At 43.2% G+C, this 19,237-nt stretch overlaps 1 protein-coding gene across 1 annotated transcript; it reads right to left on the bottom strand.

Annotated features, from left to right (window-relative positions):
* Positions 1–2,423: 2,423 nt before the first annotated feature.
* LOC133381303 (zinc finger protein 883-like) lies at positions 2,424–18,981 on the bottom strand. The gene is made up of 4 exons (XM_061620261.1): positions 18,965–18,981; positions 17,241–17,364; positions 12,752–12,878; positions 2,424–9,475 (listed from the first exon to the last, which is right to left on the bottom strand). The coding sequence occupies exons 2-4, from the start codon at positions 17,349–17,351 to the stop codon at positions 7,761–7,763; spliced, it is 1,953 nt and encodes a 650-aa protein (XP_061476245.1). The 5' UTR covers positions 17,352–17,364; positions 18,965–18,981; the 3' UTR covers positions 2,424–7,760.
* Between the last annotated feature and the right edge of the window lie 256 nt (positions 18,982–19,237).

Below are 19,237 nucleotides of genomic sequence, written 5' to 3'. Positions count from 1 at the left end.
GTGCTGTTGTTTGCCGCCCTGGGCTTCTGCCAGGAGGAAGGGCAGGATATAAATCAAATAATAAAAATAGTTCCTTAAACCAAACACCCCCAAGGGTTAGTTAAAATACAGAGAGAGTTCAAATTACAAATAAAAATAAGAAAGCTGTCTAGCCTAATCTATACTCACACAAGATTGGTAAACCAGCAGAGTAACATCATGGTTCTAAACCTCTCCAGAGACGTATAGCCTGGATAGCAGATGGTACCCAAACATCAAGTAGCATCAATTGGGGACAAAGACCCAAAGTCTGGTCCTATTCTTACAGGAAAACACCCAGCAACAGCCAGGAATTAATCAGCCAATCGGGGCTTTCTGATGATGAAATCTTCTGGAGCTTTTGCACCTAAAGATCACACACTCACCAACCGTCCCAGGCTTGTAGCCTTGAAGTACTAGTCTTGACTGGTAAGCAGGTATTCTTGCTTACTGCTTAATTAACTGAGTTCAGCTGTGAGAACTGACTGTCTCATGGCCTCTCAGAGGCCCTATTTCAGGCAAGATGTTTTCCCCACCATTCCTTGCCACAGAACCATGTTAGAAACCAGGCATTCTTGACAGATGCAACCCATGAGCCAACAACCCTCCATAAAGAGAAACTCTCCCCACACAGAAGAAAATGAGATGTAGGGATGTATTTATTGTAGTAGAGAGGAGCATTCCATCATATGAGCCCCAAGCTGAAAACTCAGTGCCCAGACACAGCTTTACCATCTAGACTTAGAGATACCCTGAAGAGTTCTTTGGAGTTCTCCCTGTGGGGAATTTTTGAGATGTCGGAAGATCTACACTTACATGTGGAGCTTGTCCATGCTGGAGTTTAACATAGATTTGAAGCTGCTGGTGTTGCAATTATTTATATTTGAGACATCTACACAAGTTCCTCCTCATCCAAGTGGCACCCCTCTTCCCTGCTAAATTAAGAGTTTCCCAATCTGCAGATAACCCAGTAAGGGGAAAAAAGCCCATCTAAAATTGCATGTTACCCTACTGTGGCAGGACTGAAGAGGATTGTGCAGGGGGAGGTAGTTATGTGTTGGTGTTTCACGGGGTGCCATCTATCGCCACACACCCTAACTTCCATTTTGTTTTCCCAAAAGAAAGGAGGCAGCCTGCCCTTTTCCGCTGGTTGTTGCTGAAGGCACATTGGTGGCAATTTCATTTATTTATTTTTTTAAAAGCTCTTGCAGAGAATTGCTCCTATCCAAAACAGCTGTAAAAGATAAAATTAAAAATAGAATTTGCCCTTGCAGGTACAGAAAAGGAAATGGGGAGGAAATCCAAATCTTTGCCTGCCTTGAAGCAACACACAGTTTTAAAATGTTTGAATACTGTTTTGTGCAGATCCAGTACATCAATGCATGTGCACAGGTCAACAAACACCCATTTGTGCCCACAAGGGGCCTCGGTTTTCCCAGCTCACAAGAGGAAATACTTTTTTAAAAGTTTGAGTGGTCTTTTGTGTGATGTAAAAACGTGCATGCACATTGGTAAACAAATACCTGCATGCATGTGCACAATGGACTTCAGGTTCCAAGAACTTATGGTGGGCAGGGAAAGTACTAGCTGAGGGGAGGGGGCAACAACACACAGCACAGACACGTCCCATCAAGCACCGCCCACTAGTCCGGACAGGAAACAGCGAGACAGATTTGGGAATCATAACATTGGAAGTGCTCATGTAAGGATGAATCACCCTAGTCTGGACACAGCTTGGAAAATGAATGCACCTTCTAAACTGCTATGCTTTCTTTCTTGACGAGGTTGTGAGGTTTATTCCACATGTTTTTAAACAGCATTCAGACATATGAGACCAAAAGCAGTTAAAAAGTTGTCAGTCCAGACTACTTAACAAACATAGAAACAAATATCAAAATGTTGTCAAAAAAGTGTTAATGGAGCTTAACAGACCCATCGCATGTTCCAAGCCTCTTTTTTACAACTTGGAAGCCAGAAACATTTTTACATGTACATTAAGTGTGTATACATTCATTAGTTCTGTCTCGTGTGGCACTCCATATGTTACTGGATTACATCCCCCCAATCATCCCTGAACACTGGCCATGCTGACAGCGCTGGCCGGAGCTGGAGACAAACAATATCTGGAGAGCCTCAGGTTAGAGAATTAGGTCATCAAGCTGTGGCACTAACACTGACTAGGCCCTGCTTCTCACATCCTGGCTCCGATGGTAGCTGGATCACGTTTCCTGCTTTTGCCTGGAGACAGGCAATCCCAACAGGAAGGACTTCCACCTGAAGATTCCCTCAGCTGCAGCAGTGACAAAATTCAGCTCCTGTCCTCTGTGAGTTCTTTCACCAGTTAAGAGGAGAGATCTGAAAGGCTCTACTCCCTTTGGAAAGATTTACTGTAAATAAATCAGGAGAATACCAGCAAATGCATTTCAGTCAATGAAAAATAGCAGCATGTTAATATCAAAAAGAAAGTCACAGCACGTTATCAAACCTTGGGAAAGGGAGAAATAAGGATCAGTAGCTGCAAATAATGATTACTGGAAAAACAAAATGGATATATAAACTTCTCTGCTCAGAAGAACAGTGTGCAACTTAACGCTTACAAACAATTCTTATGGCATACAAAGCTAGTAATAATTTCAACTATTAGGCAATTCTACTTTCGTTTACCTCTTTACTATGTATCAGCCATATAAGTGTTCATTCTCACGATTAAGAAAAGAGAACAGATAGGATAGCTACCTATGCAAGGAGGCATTCAAAGGACCCAGCTGAATGTAGGGTCCTATGGATTGGATCCAGAAAAACAGAGATGAAGGGGAAAGGTTGGAAAAGATAGAAGAACAAAATAGAAACCTCACCTGGGATTAAGAAATGATATTAAAACAAGAAACATGTGTATTAGAACACTAGAAAATCAGTATCTGCTCCAAGGTTTTATGAGCCAAAGCTCCAGCCCCAAAGGACTGACTTAGACTGTCCACAGTCTCAAAACTGAAGAAGGGCCAGGTTCACGCCAAGAAATCCCTTCTCCTCTGAAAGAGAATGCAAAAGCCGGGTTGCAAAGGCCCCAGAACAACCAAAAATCTAGTAGAAGAACCTGGAGTGAAAGCAAAAATATAATGAAGCGAAGCTGTAAGAACGTTTTATAAGAACATGGCAAGTACTACTATTTAAGAATTGGGAGGCTCACAAAGGTCTCCTTGTCAGCATTTCTGCTTCTCACACTGCAGAAAGAAAAACATTTCTACCCTCAATGCAGGTATTTGGGCCCACATTACTCTTAAATTTCTTGACCAATTTGACCCCCAAATCCTGGTCCACGGGAGATAGATTGGTGTACTGCTTACCATACGATCAAGTTAATAGAAATGTAAGAGCATCAGGAAATACTGGCACTTGTTGGATGTCATCCGAGTGCAGGAAGTCACCCCGTTTTTCTCTCAAATGCACGAAAAACCTGAGAGACTGGCTTGTCCACAGTAACACCAACCTTCCCTCAGGCTCTTCTCAGTCCGTTGGGACACCATCGATGCAGCCATTGCTTTTTTTTGCTAATACCCCCCCCCAGTGCTTATCCTTTTCCAACCCACTGGACAATAGGGCTACTTCCTGTGCCATTTCTCCACATGCAGCAGTCCCTCTATGGTGAAGCAATTGAGTGTCCCTGTAAGAAACTATGTATCGGTCAAACAAAGAGACCGCTCAAACAACGTATTAGAGAGCACCTCAGTAACATTCGCAATAATAGAGTGGGATCCCCATTGATTATCCATTTTCAGATTCAGAAGTGCTAGACTGATATCTTGCCTTGCTGAGGTTGGCTGTAGAAACCCTATCCAAGTGCCTGGAATCAGTGAGTGGCTGGATGGGAAGGAACAAGCTGAACCCTGACAAAACTGAGGTACTGTTCGTGGGAGACAAGGGAAGGTTAGGGGACTTAGACCTGGTGCTCAATGGGGTACAATTGCCCCTGAAAGACCAGGTCCGTAGCCTCGGGGTCATTCTTGACTCCCAGCTGTCCATGGAAGCTCAGGTTTCGGCTGTGAGCCGGGCAGCGCTGTATCAACTCCATCTGATACGGAGGCTACGCTCCTACCTTCCCAATCATCTGCTCCCATCGGTGGTATATGCCCTGGTCTCCTCTCGCCTAGACTACTGTAATGCGCTCTACGTGGAGCTACCCTTGAAAACAGTCCAGAAGCTGCAACTGGTACAGAACGCAGCGCCCCGCCTGATTAAAGGCAGCCACCGGCGAGATCATATCACTCCAGTGCTAAAAGAGTTGCACTGGTTACCAGTTGCTTACTGGGCCCAATTCAAGCTGTTGGTTTTCACCTTTACATCCCTATATGGCTTTGGTCCTGCCTATCTAAAAGAGCACCTCCAGCATCATCAGCTATGCCGCCCAACAAGATCAGCCTCAAAGGACCTCTCCGTCCCATCAGTCAAAACAGCCAAACTGGTGAGGACTAGAGAGGGGGCTTTTTCAATTGTGGCCCCCACCCTGTGGAACTCCCTCCCAAATGATCTCCACCATGCCCCTTCTATGATGAGCTTCCGCCGGGCCTTGAAGACCTGCCTCTTCAGTCAGGCTTTTGGGGTGGGCTAGATTTTATCTTCATTGTTTTTAGATTTTTAATGTCTATGTATTGTATGCCTATGTTGTACGTCGCCCAGAGTGGCTGGACAGCCAGCCAGATGGGAGACTAATAAATTCAATAAATAAAATTGCTAATGGACTGGATGAGAACCAATAAACTGAAGCTCAATCCACACAAGACTGAAGTGCTGTTAGTGGGTGGTTCCCAAGAATGGATGTTGGGGATGTGGCCTGCTCTTGATGGGGTTATACTTCCTCTGAAGGAGCAGGTGCATAGCTTGGGGGTCCTTCTGGACCCATTACTGTCACTTGAGGCTCAGTTGGCTCAGTGGCAAGGAGTGCCTTCCACCAGATGGTGACCCAGCTACGACCCTATCTGGACAGGGATCGCCTGATGTCTTGTTGTCTACGCTGTGGTAACTTGTAGGCTAGATTACTGCAACATGGAGCTGCTTTTGAAGACAGTTCAGAAATTGCAGCTGGTGATGAATTCAGCAGCCACACTGCTCACCAGGGCAAGACAGTCTGAGCACAAAACACCAATTCTGGCACAACTGCACTGGCTACCAACTAGCTTTATGGGCTCTAAGTGCTGGTTTTGACCTATAAAACCTTATACAGCTCAGGACTCCAATACCTGAAGGACCGCCTCCTCCCATATGCACCAACCTGGACCCTGCTTTCAGCATCTGAGGCCTTTCTTTGTGTGCCTCCGCCAAGGGAGGTGCGGAGGGTGGCGACACGAGCACGGCCCTTCTCAGTGGTGCCCCCCCCCTTATGGAATGCTCTCTCCAGAAAGGCATGACTGGCGCCGTCATTATCTATCTTTAGGTGCCGGGCAAACATATTCCTTTCCTCCCAAGCATTTGGCTCTCAATTTCTGGAGGCTTTTTGACATTGCAACCTCTCTTAGGGGGTGGGTTGTTCTACCATCTTATTTATTTATTGTACTTATATACCACCCCATAGCCGAAGCTCTCTGGGCGGTTTACAGTAATTAAAAACATTAAAACAAATATACACATTTAAAAACACATCTTTTAAAAACGATTTAAAACACAATTAAAAAATGTAAAACCATTTAAAACACATGCTAAAATGCCTGGGAGAAAAGTCTTGACCCGGCACTGAAAAGATAAATATTATTCATGTGTTGTGAATACGTTTTTTTCTTATCTCTGTTAGTTTTAGATTGGTTTTACTCTTCTAATGTACATAACTTTGGGTTCATTTTTATGAAGCTACTAATAAATAAAATAAATAAATAATGAAGGAAGTGGACTGCCTTCATTCGATCTTGACTTATGGCGACCCTATGGATAGGGTTTCCATGGTAAGCGGTATTCACAGGGGGTTGACCATTGCCTTCCTCTGAGGCTGAGAGACAGTGACTGGCCCAAGGTCACCCAGTGAGCTTCATGGCTGTGTGGGGATTCGAACCCTGGTCTCCCAGGTCATAGTCCAACACTCTTAACTACTATGCCTTTTGAAAAACCTAAATGAAAACAGCTGTATGTATCTCTTGGGAAGGATGACCAAGTATTACATAAGAACGTAAGAAAGCCTGCTGGATCAGGCCAGTGGTCCTTCCAGTCCAGCATCCTGTTCTCACAGTGGCCAACCAGATGCCCATGGGAAGCCTGCAAGCAGGACCTGAGTGCAAGAGCACTCTCCCCTTCTGCCCAAAGGGAAAAGTTGTTATAGGATGAAGAAGTGAATGTAAAAAACCAAGTAGGAAGGATGAAAGTTGTGGGGAACGGGAGAGAATAAGCTACAATCTGAGTATGAAAGACAAACTAGAGAACAAATTTCAGGAGATGGAAAAAATTGTTTGTGGGAGTTGGAAAAGGGAATTATGAAAGAAAAAGCCATTTCAATTTTCAGTCCCTGAATCAGCAAATTCTACCTAAAATGGGGAGGCTGTCACAGTATCGGCTAGCAAATGTCAGCTTGAGGAAACTCATTGACATAATGCAAATGGAACTCCCTGCCACAATGTAAATGCTATAGCAAAGAATCTACCTATTTCCAAAGATGGATTAGTTGAAAATGTCAGCAAGTGCCAACTCATTATAAAACTCATTTGCATAAAAGCAAAATTTGCACCCAGATTACGGAAACTCTTCTCACCATGCGTTTTATTCAATATCACCATTCCATTAAGATTTTTTGCATTGGAATATGTCCAATCCACTTCATTTATTGCTTAAGAGAGAAGCATTTTGGAACCACAAATTAAAGTCTTTGTTTCCTATTGGTCTTAACGACAAACAAGTTTGTCTTGTTTTTCTGTCATCTAGCCTGGTATGACTGAGTTCCCTCCTAGTCAGTGCATCGTCTCCTAGTTGATGATCCTAAGCCTTCTGAGGGTACAGGGGGACTCACAAAGGTCCCCTTGTCAGCATTTCTGCTTCTCACAATACAGGAAGGAAAACATTTCTGCCCTCAATGCAGGTATTCAGGCCCACATTAGCCATAAATTTCTTGACCATTTTTTTTATCCATTCCACTCCACATCTCTTTCATTCCACTTCACCTTCACTATGCACACAAATTGACCCCCAAAACTGAGCATAGTAACAAGCGTCACTGCAGCTTTCCCAAGAAACCAAACCTTTTAATGATTCCTTAAACTGATATCTACTAGAGGCATCTTTTATATACGGGAGGCGTAATGAGAGGTGAATGGCCAAAGTTTTCACCAATTTGAACATTAACTATTATGCCTCTTCTTCATACAGAGGTATTGATGCTTATCTAAAGTAGTGTCTATGACTGACGCTCTTTCTACTACTTCAGTATTTTATGGTTTCTCCCTTTTAATAATCCTTCAATGTGAATGAAGAATGTTAAGCCGTTTCCTCCTATGAATTATTTAATGCAAAATACAGCAGGTATGCTAAATGAAACTCCTTCCATACTCTGGACAGCTATATGGTTTTTCCCCAGTGTGCGTTTTTTATGAGTAGCATGGGTGCGACACTGACTAAAGCTCTTTCCACAGTACAGACATTATAAGGCTTTCCACCTGTATGGATCCTTTGATGTCCGAAAAGGTGGCCCTGCTGACTGAAACTCTCTCCACATTCCATGCATTAATAAGGTTTATCCCCTATATGAGTAATTAGATGTGAGTAATTAGTAATTAGGTGCTGGTAATTAGGTGGTGGTGATGACTGAAGTTCTTTCCACACTCCAAGCACTTACAAGGTTTGTCCCCTGTATGAGTTCTTTGATGCACAGTTAGGGCGGCACTCGTACTGCAGCTCTTCCCACAGTCCAAACATTTGTAAGGTTTCTCCCCTGTATGAGTTCTTTGATGTACAGTAGCAGAGGTACTCCAACTGAAGCTCTTTCCACACTCCAAGCATTTATATGGTTTCTCCCCTGTATGAGTTCTTTGATGCTTAGAAACTGCGCTACTCGTACTGCAGCTCTTTCCACACTCCAAGCATTTGTAAGGTTTCTCCCCTGTATGAGTTCTTTGATGTATAGTAGCAGAGGTACTCCAACTGAAGCTCTTTCCACACTCCAAGCATTTATATGGTTTCTCCCCTGTATGAGTTCTTTGATGTTTAGTAAGGGCGCTACTGTCACTGAAGCTCTTTCCACACTCCAAGCATTTATGAGGCTTATCCCCTGTATGAGTTCTTTGATGTGCAGTAAGAGAATTACTATGACTGAAGGTCTTTCCACACTCCAAGCATTCAAAAGGTCTGTCCCCTGTATGTGTTCTTTGATGGTTAATAAGGATGCTAATGTGACTGAAGCCTTTTCCGCACTCCAAACATATACAAGGTTTGTTTCCTGTATGAGTTCTTTGATGTACCATAAGGGCTCCATTCTGTCTAAAGGTCTTTCCACACTCCAAGCACTGATAAGGTTTGTCCCCTGTATGAATTCTTTGATGCACAGTAAGGGATCCATTTCGACTAAAGCTCTTTCCACACTCCAAGCACTGGTAAGGTTTGTTTCCTGTATGAATTCTTTGATGTACTGTAAGGGCTCCATTTTGTCTAAAGCTCTTTCCACACTCCAAGCACTGATAAGGTCTGTCCCCTGTATGAATTCTTTGATGCATAGTAAGGGCTCCATTCTGAGTAAAGCTCTTTCCACACTCCAAGCATTTATAAGGCTTGTCCCCTGTATGAATTCTTTGATGCACATTAAGGGCTCCATTACCATGGAAGCTCTTTCCACACTCCAGGCATTTATAAGGTTTGTCCCCTGCATGCACTTTCCTATTTTCCTCTAGGTGAATTCTCCGATGTCTAGCCAGGTGATTAACCTGTCTAAAACTCTTGACACAGTCCATACGTTTATATGATTTCCCTGCTGTGTGGATTATCTCATGGCTGACAATCACTGACTTAGAACAGCTCTTGCTATCTTTGGAAAATGTATATCGTTTCTCTCCCCTAATTTTTTTCCCACAGGAAGCAAGACTTCCACTCTGACTGATACTTTCCCCACAGCCTAAGGATGTATTTGGTTCCTTTCTTGTGTGAACCGTCTGATGTCTAAGAAGGGTTAATTTATCAAAAAATCCCTTCCCACATTTTAAGCATTTATATGGTTTCTTTCTTGTATGCCTTCTCCAATATGTACTCAGGGGGTTCTGGCAATTTAGGTTTTTACAGCACTCAAGAGACATTCTTGTTTGCTTTAGGTAATGAATGCTACCTTGAATTTTGTTTTCACCACCTTGAGAAACACTGGATTCATCCCCCGGCTTTTGCTTTTGTCTCTCCTCTTGTCTTTTTGCTCCATCTTGACTCCTCAATTTCCTCTCCTGCTCCTCAGCTGTTTCCAGTAACATGTCTGATGGTTTCCCCTTAACTGTGATCCCCTGGACATCTCCTGAGGGAATAAAAACGAAGGTTGGTAAAGCGCTGTGGAGATATGCTGTTTATATATCTATCTATGATTTGTACTTTGAAAAAATATTTGTTTGCTCTCTTGAGAACAGAGTGTAATTGTCAAAATTCAAGACCTTCTACAGTTACTATGCTGCAGACCCGTTTTAGCCTGGATCAAGTAAATTCATTTTGGTCAGTCTGGAAAGCAACATGCTCTGATTAGCTGGAGGTTCTGGAGAGCAAAGGATAGACAGTTAACGGTCAGTTGGGAAAGGCAGTTGATGAGAGAGGTGTGAAGCAGAGGCCAGAGACAGCTGAGGTGAAAGTGGAGACCAGAGTGGTGGCAGGTTGGCTACTAGCTTAGAAACCTGGAAGAGACTCCACCCCAGCATTGCCAATATGATTTTTAAAATGGCGTCAGTTTGGTTTGCTTAGGCTATTTGAGACCCGATGGAAAAAGTAGCTGAAAGAATTACGTCTGTCACCTCAATTGAGATGATGTCACTGATCATAAGCACAGGGCATGACCTTTGGCAATCCCATCAATGCGATCCAAAAATAATTGTAAGAGTTTGGCCCTCAGGAGAGGAGCCCATTGTTAAAATCTAGATCTAATCAAAGTTGTTGTGAGTGAAAGCCACTTAGGAGCAGTATCAGCAACAGTATCTCCCAAGCTGTTAAAAACTGTCATCAAGCGCATCCTATTTGCAGTGTTGGTCTCCATCTCTTGCTCAACCATCTTCTACCAATCTGCTAGAAGGTTTTAAAGGCATTCTATGGGAATGGTGGCAGCGGAAAAGAGTCACGCTGAGGACAATGCTTTCAGTGACATATTTCTGGGGACTGTCCTTTACCAGGAAGATGAATGCTTTTGGATAGCTGTTGATGCTTTTTAGAAATGCTATAATTTTGTTAGTTTGATTTTTTGTAAATTGTATTGTTTTTTTTTTAATTTTGTATTTGTGTTTTTTATTTGTGTGTAAGCTGCCTTGGGGGCCTTTTTGGCCAAATGGTGGCCTAGAAATAATAATAATAATAATAATAATAATAATAATAATAATAATAATAATAATAATAATAATAATAATAATAATAATAATAATAATAATAATGTATCTCTCTTTTACATCTCCAGGTGTAGCAGTGGAAGTGCTAGACTGATATTTTGCGGTGGTAACGGACTGGATGAGAATCAGTAAACTAGCTCAATCCACACAAGAATGAAGCACTGTTAGTGAGTGGTTCCCTAGACTGGATACAGGGGATATGGCCTGCTCTTAATGGGGTGACACTCCCTCTGGAGGAGCAGGTGCATAGCTTGGGGGTCCTTCTGGACCCATTACTGTTGCTTGAGGCTCAAGTGGTCTCAGTGGCAAGGAGTGCCTTCCACCTGCTTCAGTTACGACTTTATCTGAACAGGGATAGCCTGACTTCTATTGTCTGCGCTCTGGTAACTTCTAGGATAGATAACTGCAATGTGTTATATGTGGGGCTGCTTTTGACGACAGTTCAGAAACTGCAGCTGGTGATGAATTCAGGAGCCAGACTGCTCACCAGGGCAAGATGGTCTGAAAACAAAACACCAATTCTGGCACAACTGCACTGGCTACCAATTAGCTTTATGGGCTCAATTCAAAGTGCTGGCTTTTACCTATAAAACCTTATCCTTCCAGTCCAGCATCCTGTTCTCACAGTGGCCAACCAGATGCTCATGGGAAGCCCACAAGCAGGACCTGACTGCAAGAACACTGTCCACTCCTGTGGCTTTCAGCAACTGGTTTTCAGAAGCATACTGCCTCTGACTGTGGTGGCAGAAAACAGGCCCAGTCTCTGGTATCTGTCAAGCTATTATTTTATTAAGTGCACTGCTTAGAGTGCTTTATGATAGAGTGGTCTACAAAGCTCTCTAAGTACAGTATATAAAAATAAACAAACAATCTCAGGAAGTACACAGGAGACCCCTTGAGCCTTCTGCTTCCATATCAGATCATTTGGGGAAGGCGAAATCCCTTGTTTTCTCCTGGAAGAGGAACCCAAAGCACCCAAAGAGGAAAGCTGTTAGAGAATGAAGAAGTGAATGTTAAAAAACCAAGGAGGAAGGATGAAAGTTGTGCGGGGATGGGAGGGAATAAGGTACAACCTGAGAGTGAAAGGAGAACTGGACAAGAAATTACAGGAAATGAGTAAAAATGGTTTCAGAAGCATGTGGGAGTGGGAAAAAGGAAATATAAAAGAAAAAGCCGTTTCCAGTTTGAGCCCGAATCAGCAAATTCTGCCTAAAATGGGGAGGCTGTCGTAGTATCACCATAGCAAATGTCACCCTTAGGAAACTCATTGACGTAATGCAAATGGAACTCCTTGCCACAACGTAAATATTACTGCAAAGAATCCAGCTATTTCCAAACATGGATTAGTTGAAAATGTCAGTAAGTGCTAGCTCATTATGCCATGTTTTATTTCTATCTGCCACCGTTTTGTGACTGGCTGGCTTCAGTAATTTTCTGGTGTTCCAAGCCAGCCCTGCGGGTAGAAAGTTTAAAAACCTCAGTGCTAGGCAGTGCTGTTGGGGGAAACATCTCTTACAAAGGAGTCATCTCCTCCATCTCCTTCCAGCCTGGAGAGGAGGTTACGTTTTGAACTCAGATGTCCTTTTTCAAACAAAAAACATGAACATGAATTTGCTTCAAAAAGCATCAGTCTTTTGGGCTATCCAGGACCAGCCAACTCGGAGAGGTGTCACTCACCAGTGACCTTGCTGCCGCTTTCCATAAGGCAGAGGAGCAAGGCAGAGGCAGGGCTGCACATGCGCACTGGTGGAGGCAATCTGGTACTCCTCCTGCTGTGCCCACACAGACGCAAACTACCTGCTGCCTCCCCCCTACCTCTTCCTGCCGGCCACTTGTGGATCTATCTGCCTTCGTGCTGTGTACTCTGGAAGAATGGGAAACTCCCCCACCCCTGTGCCAACAAGAGAGCGGCTTTGACAGGAGAAAGAGAATCAAGAGAAACAACTCATAGCAGATGCATCCATTTGCCACCATTATCTGAGGCAGTACAGGGATCATGAGCGAGGAGAGTGTCGCTTCCCAGGGGCATCTGGCTGGCCAGTGTGAAAACAGAATCCTGGACTACACAGGCCTTTGGTTTGATCCACCAGGTTTCTTCATATATTCTTATGCCCTGGCTAAGTCCATTACCACCTTTCTAATGCTCATTGGCAACACCACCAACAAGAATTCTTACCTTCCATAGCTACTAAAGGCAAAAGGGCTCTTACCCAGAGAGGTTGCCATCTCATGAATCTCCCATACGACCTCCTTGTACAGAACTCTCTGGCCTGGATCCAGCAGGACTCGCTCCTCCTCAGTGAAATGAAAGGACACCTCTCCAAAGGCCACTGGTCCCTGGAACAAGAAAACAATTGCCTTCCTCATGAATTCTCCCAGGCAAGGTGTGGACATCACCTGCCCTCAACTCACAGTTTGAAGAGAGATGTGGCAAGTGGGGATTTTCCCTTCACTGTTCCACAAATCATCTGAAGTCCAGATGGCACCTACCCGAGAGGTCTTCAAGAACTCAAATGTCACATTGCTGATCTTCTAATAAAAATATGTAAATTCTCCCAAAGATCAGCTTCCATCTCTGAGGATTGGGCCAACGTATTACAATTTATTTTTTAAAAAGGACCCAGAACGTATCCTGGAAATTGAAGGTCAATTAGCTTACTATCTGCTTCAGGGAAACTAGTAGAAATTATTATTAAAGACAGAGTTAGCATACATATAGAAGAATATAGCAATCATTGGATAAGAGGAAATATACTCTTATGCATCAGTAACTGCTTAAACATCAGAAAGGAGAGAGTAGGAATGAAGACAGTTCCTCCAATGGAGGGATGTAAGAAGCTCTCCCCCCCAAATCAGTATTAGGACCTGTGCTTTTTAGCTTGTTCTGAAATGACCTGGAATTACAGGTGAGCAATGAGGTAACCAGGTTTACTGAAGATACCAAATTCTTCTGGGTGGTTAAAACAAATAGGGATTGTGAGGAGCTCTAAATGGTTATTTCCAAACAGAGTTGGGCATTAAAACTGCAAATGTGAGTAACTGTAAGCAAGCGTCAAGTGGTGCACTTTCAAGCAAAAAATCCTAACTTCACCTGTCTACTAATGAGATCTGAACCGGTGGTGACTGACCAGAAAAGAGACCTTGGGGTCATAGTGCATGCCGCAGTGAAGATACTGATGCAGTGTGCGACAGCTCTGAAATCAATTCCATATTTGGGATCATGAAGAAAGGGACTGAGATGAAAACTGCCAATCTCATAATGCAGTTATACACATTGAAGGGGTGACCATATTTAGAATACTGTCCATAGTTCTGGTTGCTTGACCTCAAAAATAATATTGAGGAGGCAGAAGAGATTCAGAAAAGGGCAACCAAAATGATCAGGGGATGAAGCGACTGCCCAATATGGAAAGCTCACAACATCGGGCTTTTATTTTAGAGAAAGGGCGAGTAAGAAGAAAGACACTCCACATGGCTAAACCCTCTGTTTCAGGCAATCATTATACACCACTTCAGTCTAATGAACACCACTCAAACTTAGGAGCCATTCTGGTAGATTTCAATGGATTTGAATATAAGTGGTTGCTGCACCATTTTTAAAACAGTTAAAAAAATTCCTACCCACACTGAGACACCAAAAACACAGAAAAATTTAATGTTGCACCCTGATTTACAGGAGGGGTTGCAAAGGGGTTGTCTGAAAACTGGCACTGCAAGGGTTTGCATTATCTTTAATTTCTCTGCTTCTATAAATGATATCAACTTCAACCAAAAGAGGTTTTATTCACCATAGCCTGGATGTCATAGCCTACTGGGAGGAAGGGCAGGATATAAATTTAATAATTAATAACTTTTATATAGTTGTTAAACTACTTTACAGCAAGTACAGGGTGAGCAGTAAGCAAGTAAAGAATTGTGGTTTTTGCTAACTTAGACCCTGCCAAAGGGCCCTTAATTTCAATATTATTCAGTGCCATTTTTTTTACCATTTCTCTACCCAAAAGAGAGAACGCTAAACCCCACAGAGTTTAATTGAAGTATCTTCCTCTATGGGGGGGGGGATCCTAAAGTTGCCCATTTTGTAAAATTGTCAGTAACCTGAATCCTCATGTCTCAAAAGGAAGTTAATTTTAAAATTTGACATTTTGCTCACAGAAAGCCTCACTCAGTGGAAGGATCAGCACCAATTTTCATCATGGTGTTTTGGCCAGGTTTTAAGCTTTATCCCCACACACCCCATTGGCCATTGTGGCTGAGTTGTCGTAGTCAACAATGTTACTGAAAAACACCTTAGATGCCTGAGGCTTTAGTTTTGTGTTACGTTGATAGGTGATCATGTCAAAGATGTTCACTTGTCTGTTGACACTGTTTATATTCTACGGTTTGTGAACCAGTTCTAAGGGAAAGGTTGTAGCCCAGTGGAAGAGCAGCTGCCCTGCATGCAGAAGGTCCCAGGTTCAATCCCCGGCATCTCCAGGCAGAGCTGGGAGAGACTCCCTGTCTGAAATCCTGGACAGCTGCTGCCAGTCAGCGCAGACCACTGCTCTTCAACCTTGCGTCCCCAGGTGTTGCTGGACTACAACTCCCATCATCCACAGACAGCATGGTCAATGGTCAGAGATTATGGGAGTTGTAGTCCATCAACATCTGGTGACCCAAAGTTGAAGAACAGAAGCATAGAATATACTCAGCTAGATGGACGAAAGGCCTGACCCAGTATAAGGCAGCTTCCTCTGTCTCCATGCAGCGGCGCTGGGCTAAATTAGCTGCCTTCCATTTCTGAGCCCACATTATTATAACTGCTGCCAGTAGATTTGTAATAAACTTCCAGTCTTTTGAGTTCAGTCATCCTTTTCCATAACTCAAGATAAGAAGCAAATTATATCTTCTTGACATATTATGATTAATTCAACAGTATCTCCTACCATACTGAAAAAATCTGAATTCCCAAATCTCACTGTCTTTCAATAGAACTTGAGTTTCATAGATTCATTTTGAATTAGGATGCATCAACAACCACACCATACATTTAAGCACATGGCTTCCTCTAAAGAATCTTGGGATTTGTAGTTCACAGAGCAACAGTGCCCAGCACCCTTAATAAACTACAGCTCCCAGAATTGTTTGGGGGAAGCCATGTGCTTGAATGTACATTAAACTGGGTCTGATTCAACAGGGCTCTTACACCTGGCCTGTAGGAAGAGAGAGTGGGAAATCCTGCCCACTAACTTGCATCAGTTTCAGGAAAAGCTTCATTTGCTAAACCTTATGTCTGCCAGGATACTTTAAAAAGCATTAAGGAAGGACCACCTGTTTGCTTTGTTAAATCAAATGGCAACCTAAGTTCTGGGGGGAAAGGAAACCAAGAAGGGTATTTAAGTAATCTCTTTATCAAAAACATCAAGGCTGCAGCAAAGAGCCAAACACGAATGCTAAAGACGCTGAAGCTGGTTACTAGTTCCCAGTTACTTATTTGCTTGAAAGTTTATTTTGCTTGAAACCCAGCAGATGCTCTGGGCCAGGCGGGAAGCACTGGCATTTCATAGAGGACACCCTCCCCTTTCCTGGGGTGTATTACTTGTCCTGGCCCAGATTTGGGGTGGGCATCCTCAGTTACTGATTTTTTATGATTGTATGGCCATTTCAGAAGCTTGATAATTTTGATGTAAAAAATGTATTGTTGTTCTTGATGGGAAGAGTCCCCAGATGACAGAGATATATGATATGGGGTACCCCAACATATATGTTGGGATTCAAAGACATGTTAACTTTGCTCTGGAGTTTCTGTAGCTGTTAACTTTTCTTCTTTTTTAGGATTCTGAACTTTCAAGCAAACAAGGAACTGGGAACTAGTAACCAACTTCAGTGCTGTCATTTGCTAAACCTTTTGTCTGCCAGGCTGCTTTAAAAAGCATGAGGGCAGGGCCACCTGTTTGCTTTGTTAAATCAAGTGGCAACCTAAATTATGGGGGAGAAGGAGCTGAGGAGCGCTAGCAGGAGGGTATTTAAATAACAATCTCTTTATTAAAATAGGAGAGCCAGTGTGTAGTGATTAGTGTTGGACTATGACCTGGGAGACCAGGTGCGAATCCCACACAGCCATGAAGCTCACCTTGGGCCAGTCACTGCCTCTCAGCCTCAGAGGAAGGCGATGGTAACCCCCCCCCCCGCTTACCATGAAAACTCTATTCATAGGGTCGGAATCGACTTGAAGGCACTCCATTTTCATTTTTTTTAAAATTAAAATATTAAGGCTGCACCAAAGAGCCAAACACGAACGTCAACAAGCTGCCTTATAATGAATCACGTCTTTTAGCTCAATGTTCTCCACTGGGATATCCAAAGCTAAGCCATATTTAACATCCCATTCCAAGCTGAAGAAGAAAAACGCGGCGCTGGCTATTTGCATGCGCCATTTTATTCATCACCAAACATAGGAGATGTTGGCAAGGGAGACTCAAACCTGACCTCAAACACGGTAGCCTTCGGGAAAGAGGCAGATGGGACCCAGGAGTAGGGCAGAGCCAGGAGCCACCGGGGTGGCTTGTGTTTCCAAACACTGGGAGTCGGATGGGGGGGTGTCCCCGCTTTCCTTCAACATCCCCCTCCTCCCTCCCCACCACACCCAATTGTGCCCCTTGATCTTGGGGATCCCTCCATGCTCCCTCCCCCCATCTCTTCAAGCACAGAGAGACTCACGTGCTCGTTCGCCGCCTTTCTTCCGGAGAGACCGGACAGGAAAGGGAAGTCCCTCTTTTGCAATCGTCCCTCTGCTCTAGGAACGGCAGCTCTATTGTTTTTGTTAACCATTAAAAGGTTCACGCTGAGAACAAAGGGAGGTGGTCAGTACTGTACTGTGTCACTCCTGTAGTTTTGCCGCTCTGGGCTCCCGTGGGAGACATGGAGGGATATAAATCTAACGAAAATAAATAATATAGATGTATTATTATTATTATCTTATCATCATCATCCTCAAGACTTGTAAACCGCTCTGAAGGTGTTGAACCAATGTACAAGATAAAAATGAGATTTTTAAAAACAAGTTTAAAAAACCTATTCCTACAAGATCTAAAAATAGTGTTTTTAGTGTTTTTTTTGCCGCCCTCGGCTCCAACTAGGAGGAATGACAGGATATAAATTTAATTACAACAACAACGCAACCATTTCTACATTTGCATACTAAATATATACATGACTAGGTCACACCTCGGGGGGAACAGACAACTCAAATGTCAACTCAGCCATGAAGCCCATGGAGTGTCCTTGGGCCAGTCACTCCCTCTCAGGCTAACCTACCTCACAGGATTGTTGCAAAACTAAAATGGAGAGGTGGAGTAGTGTGTACTCTACCTTGAGCTCCTTGGAGGAAAGGTGGGATATAAATGTAATAATAATATAGCTATTTAGACATTTATAGATATAAATGGGTAAAATAGTTTTAAAATCCCCTACATGTTAAAGAAGTGTCACTCCTCCATATAAAAAATAAAAATCCCATGCACATTTTAAAAAATGCTGTCAGGGAAAAGTTTTGGTTAGGCTGAATCTCATTTTTCTTACCTGCTAGATTTCTCTGTGTGTGGATTTTTTTCTGTTGACTCGTAGGGAGGAACATTCTACTTTGCTACAACCCCCCTGCAGTCTGAAGTGATGCAGTCCAGAAACAGATTTCCCACCTAATCCACTTTTTCTCTGAATAAGGTTACTGTACTGGTCGCCCACACTGTACTCCTAAGACCTGTGAACCCCCTGCAAGCAAATCTGGATGACTGCTTGTTGTCATATTACCAGCCCATAACAATCCGAACAGATGGTCAATAAAGACCAGAGAGTCTTAACTCTACTCCTTCATACATGTTCTTTAAGACGGCAGCCTAAAAGCCGAATTCTTATGAGCATTTTTTACTGGCATTTCACCAGAAGGTCCCAAGGCTAAAAGCACAATTTAAATAGTATATAAAAAACACCATCACAGAACAGAATACACTTTGTATGCTGCAGGACTTGCCTTTAGTGCATCTACAGCTGTGTGTGAAAATTCAATCTCAACTTTGACACATGTGTTGACACCATAGAGATGCTCAGTTGTTCATTAGAGAAAAACAAACTTCATAGAATCAGAACAGTTGCGTTGAAAGGGACCTACAAGGCCATCGTGTCCAACCCCCTGCTAATGCAAATTAAAGCAAACCCGACAGGTGGCTGTTCAGCTGCCCATCAGCTGCCCATCAGCTCCCTAGGTCATTGGTGCCATTGTTGTACTGCTCTAACAGTTAGGAAGTTTTTCCTGATCTTCAGTTGAAATCTGGCTTCCTTTAACTTGAGCCCATTACTCTGTGTCCTGCATTCTGGGATGATGGAGAAGAAATCCCAGCCCTCCTCTGTGTGGCAACCTTTCAAGTACTTGAAGAGTGCTATCATACCTCTCCTCCGCCTTCTCTTCTCATGGCTAAACATGCCCACTTCTTTCAGTCTTTCCTTATAGGGCTTTGTTTCCAGTCCCCGATCATGCTTGTAGCCTCCTGTGAACCCGTTCCAGTTTGTCTGCATTCTTCTTAAAGTGTGGCATCCAGAGCCCTGGTCCAAAAATAAATAAATAAAATGAAATAAATTTAGTACGGATTGTGTTATGTTCTGGCTGCTGACCTTTATTCCACAGTAAGGACAAAAATGAACCTGACTACTAATGTTTCTGA

The sequence above is a fragment of the Rhineura floridana genome, chromosome 3 (genome assembly GCF_030035675.1).
Source record: "Rhineura floridana isolate rRhiFlo1 chromosome 3, rRhiFlo1.hap2, whole genome shotgun sequence".
Taxonomy (NCBI): Eukaryota; Metazoa; Chordata; class Lepidosauria; order Squamata; family Rhineuridae; genus Rhineura; species Rhineura floridana.
Note: the sequence above shows the minus strand (reverse complement) of the source record. Positions and strands in the feature narration are given on the sequence as shown.

Coding starts and splice junctions, on each gene's coding strand:
- LOC133381303 (XM_061620261.1), bottom strand. CDS start 17,351: ATGGTTAACAAAAACAATAGAGCTGCCGTTCCTAGAGCAGAGGGACGA. Junction 12,879..17,240: donor GAAAGGCGGCGAACGAGCAC/GTGAGTCTCTCT, acceptor TTCTTGTTCCAG/GGACCAGTGGCCTTTGGAGA. Junction 9,476..12,751: donor TGAGATGGCAACCTCTCTGG/GTAAGAGCCCTT, acceptor TTATTCCCTCAG/GAGATGTCCAGGGGATCACA.